The sequence below is a fragment of the Lepidochelys olivacea genome (genome assembly GCF_965140295.1).
Source record: "Lepidochelys olivacea isolate rLepOli2 genome assembly, chromosome: 8".
Taxonomy (NCBI): domain Eukaryota; kingdom Metazoa; phylum Chordata; order Testudines; family Cheloniidae; genus Lepidochelys; species Lepidochelys olivacea.
The window spans coordinates 47,699,697-47,702,680 of NC_140418.1; the positions used below are offsets into that span (position 1 = coordinate 47,699,697).

General features: G+C 52.7%; 1 protein-coding gene across 1 annotated transcript; it reads left to right on the forward strand.

The window, feature by feature from the left end:
* Window positions 1-895: 895 nt before the first annotated feature.
* INO80E (INO80 complex subunit E) lies at window positions 896-2,402 on the forward strand (the record flags this gene model as incomplete). The annotated part of the gene is given in 6 exon segments (XM_084637986.1): window positions 896-943; window positions 1,624-1,687; window positions 1,690-1,767; window positions 1,770-1,931; window positions 1,934-2,017; window positions 2,020-2,402. Coding segments are annotated over 6 exon segments (666 nt in total). The 3' UTR covers window positions 2,250-2,402.
* Window positions 2,403-2,984: the final 582 nt, after the last annotated feature.

Genomic DNA, 2,984 nt, shown 5'->3' on the forward strand with positions numbered 1-2,984 from the left:
GGTGGGTTTCCGACTACTTGAAAATGTAAATTATTCACATTCTTGACTGGGCTCAGGTGAGCACAGGTGTGTTAGTCTGGTCCCCCCATGCATTCCACTCCACCTTCAGGCAGACAGACCCACTATTGTACTGCAGGGAGCAGTGTGTCCATTGCATATTCATCAGATGCATGCAGTGCAGGAGATCAAATGCATATTTGGGGTGGGGGAATGGGGATTGTGCCAGAACTCACTAGAGTCCAGGGAAATAAGGACTGCAAGCCTGTGGACATTGAAACGTGTAATCTGGTTTTATATGAGAAAAGCAATTTACAAGCCAAATCATCTTTTCCCCTGTGACTCTGCAGAGTAACTCAGTTAAATGAAGAAGGAAAATATAACCCTTATTCCAAACTCTCCATCCCCTTTGGCTTTCACACTGATTAGTCTCTAGAGCTATTTAACACATTAAACTTCTTATAAGGTTTCTGTCAAGAAGGATTAGCAGGGAGTTGACAGATTTCTATTAGGGCTGCCGTGAACTTTTAATACCCACCAATCAGATCTGTGTGTGTGCTTCTCCCATAGATCCTTACGGGTTCTGTTACTTTACATTTCTTCCATAGCTGCCATTACCATATATTCTCGCAAAATTGCATACTTGTATAAGCCCCACCACATCCCTTTGTCTAAAGTGCTAAAATCAAGAAAAGGATCCCCAGACAGATCCTAATGTTTACCTTCTCCCCAGGGACTTGAAAATGCTTCACATACATTAATTAGGCTTCCCACCATCCTGCTGAGGAGGGTATTGTTAGGACACAAACTGTGTTATGACAGATGGCTTGGACTAGAGGCACCTCAGGTAGAAAAAGCCTAGGGGCTGGCAGAGGAGGGGGGAATAGAGTGTTCTAAAATGCTCCAGGATCAAATGGGGACAGACCAGGTGATTGGAGACCAAGAGGTGAAAGGAGAGAGAGAGAGGGGCTGTTCCTAGGTAGCAGGGCAGTGAGAACTGAACTGAGGTTTCTGCAGCAGGATTACTTGTGTGCATTTTGGTGCACCGCTGCCTGAGAGTATGTCTATACTGCAATCACAGGGTGTGATTACAGCACAAGGAGACACATCTGCACTAGCTTTCTTCCTGGTAGCTCACAGTCCAGAGCAGTGAAGCCGTGGCAGTTCACATGCTTTAGCAGGGGATGTTCAAACCTGCCAGAAACCCTCTTTTTTGTTGTTTTTTTTCCCCTTCAGGGCTCAACTCAAAGACTCTGGGATCAGAGCTAGCTCCATGAAAGCCAGCTCGGGCATGCCAACAGTCACATCCCAGGTGCAGTGTAGACATATCCCAGGTGCAGTGTAGACGTACCCCAAGATCAACAAAGGTGATGTACATCATGTACACAAACACAACATGGTGCCTCATGTAAACAACTAAATTACCCAACATCAGCTGCACAGGCCGGCCGGCCGGCCAGCCCTTGGAGGAGAGCTGGGCTCAGCCTTGCCCCGGCCTTAGCAGCTAGCCCCCAGCCATCTTGAGGAGCTGGCTAATTAGTGACCCCAGCCGGGTGTGATGAGGCCTAGTGGAGCTGCCGGCGCTACCGGGCCCTGAAGCGGCACCTGAAGCTGCTGATCTACTAGCAGGAGTGTTTCCAGGAGGAGCGTTGCAAGGCCCAGAGGAAGCTGCTGAAGCACGAGCGGGATAAAAGCTGCTGCAGCACGAGCACGTGGACGAGGAATCGTCCGACTTGGAGGCCACAGCCTCCTCAAAGAACAGTGATGGGGATGGGCCAAAGGGGCAGAGCCACAGCCACTGAAGGGGAAGCGGAGCCCCCAGCTTGGCGGAGCCTCGTCCCCATCGTCCTCTGGCCTCTCTTTCCAGGCGACCTTGGGCTTCCTCCTACAGGGCTCGGGGGCGCCCTCCCCGTACCTAAGCTCGCTGGCCTCCCCCCCTACAGCCCGTTCCCCTCTGAGTACCTGGCACCAGAGCCCTGTGCCCCCCGAGTGCCCGCCCCGAGTGACGGGCCAAAGGCACCCGCAAGCTAAAGATGTTCCTGACACTGGCAACCCATCCTGACTGCTCAGTGGTGGGGGGTCTCCTCTTCTCCTCGCCCCAGGGGGGCTCCCTGGCCTCCCTCTCCTCCAAGCTCCCGCCCCCCACCATTCTCAGCACCGTGCCTCAGCAAATGTTCCATGACGCGGGGGAGGGGAGTGGTGAAGACCCCCTGAACGGGGATGATGAGCTTGTCATAGATATCCCGGAATAGGGGAGTTTGGGGGGCAGCCTCCCAGATACACACATCTCAGCACTGTGGTGGGGGCCCCAAGAGGCCCCCCAAGTTTATTTCACATCCATTCCGGTGGCATTAACAGGCTCCAGACATGCAAATTAACCAAATAAACAGGATTTTGGTATTAAAAAAAAAATAAGAAAATGAAAGACTGACCCCCAGCTGTGGTGGGGCAGCAGGGTGAGTGCTACTTAAACAGAGCTGGCAAGTCAGTAGAGGGGGAGACCCTGGAGGGAGTAACAAGGGGAGCTCCCTCTGGAGGAGCCTGAGGAAGTCAGGGTGAGTCACCCTTTGGAAGCCCTGAGTTAGGGCCTGTGGCAGGAGAAAGAGACCCATAGGGAGCACAGCAGGTGTCTGTGGGGGGGAGCCCTGAGTTAGGGCCTGTGACAAGAGCTGGGAGATCACCACAATTAAACTCTGGAGTCCCTGGTGAAGGGAAGCAGCCAGGGAATCCTGCTGGGGAAGAAGCAAGACATGAGGTGCTCTGCCAGGGCTGAGAAGCAGAGGGCATCAATGGCACCTGAGAGAGACAGACGCACTATTAGTTTGGGCATGTGATTTAGACTCTAAGTTGAACCTTTGTTACACCGGAAGGGGAGTGAACTGTTGTGTGACTTGGCTAGAGGGCCGAGCCCAGAGAGAGAGATGGGAGAAGACATTGGCTGGGACTGGCCATTGTGGCAAAGGAAGTGGCTCTGAAGCGGGGTACAA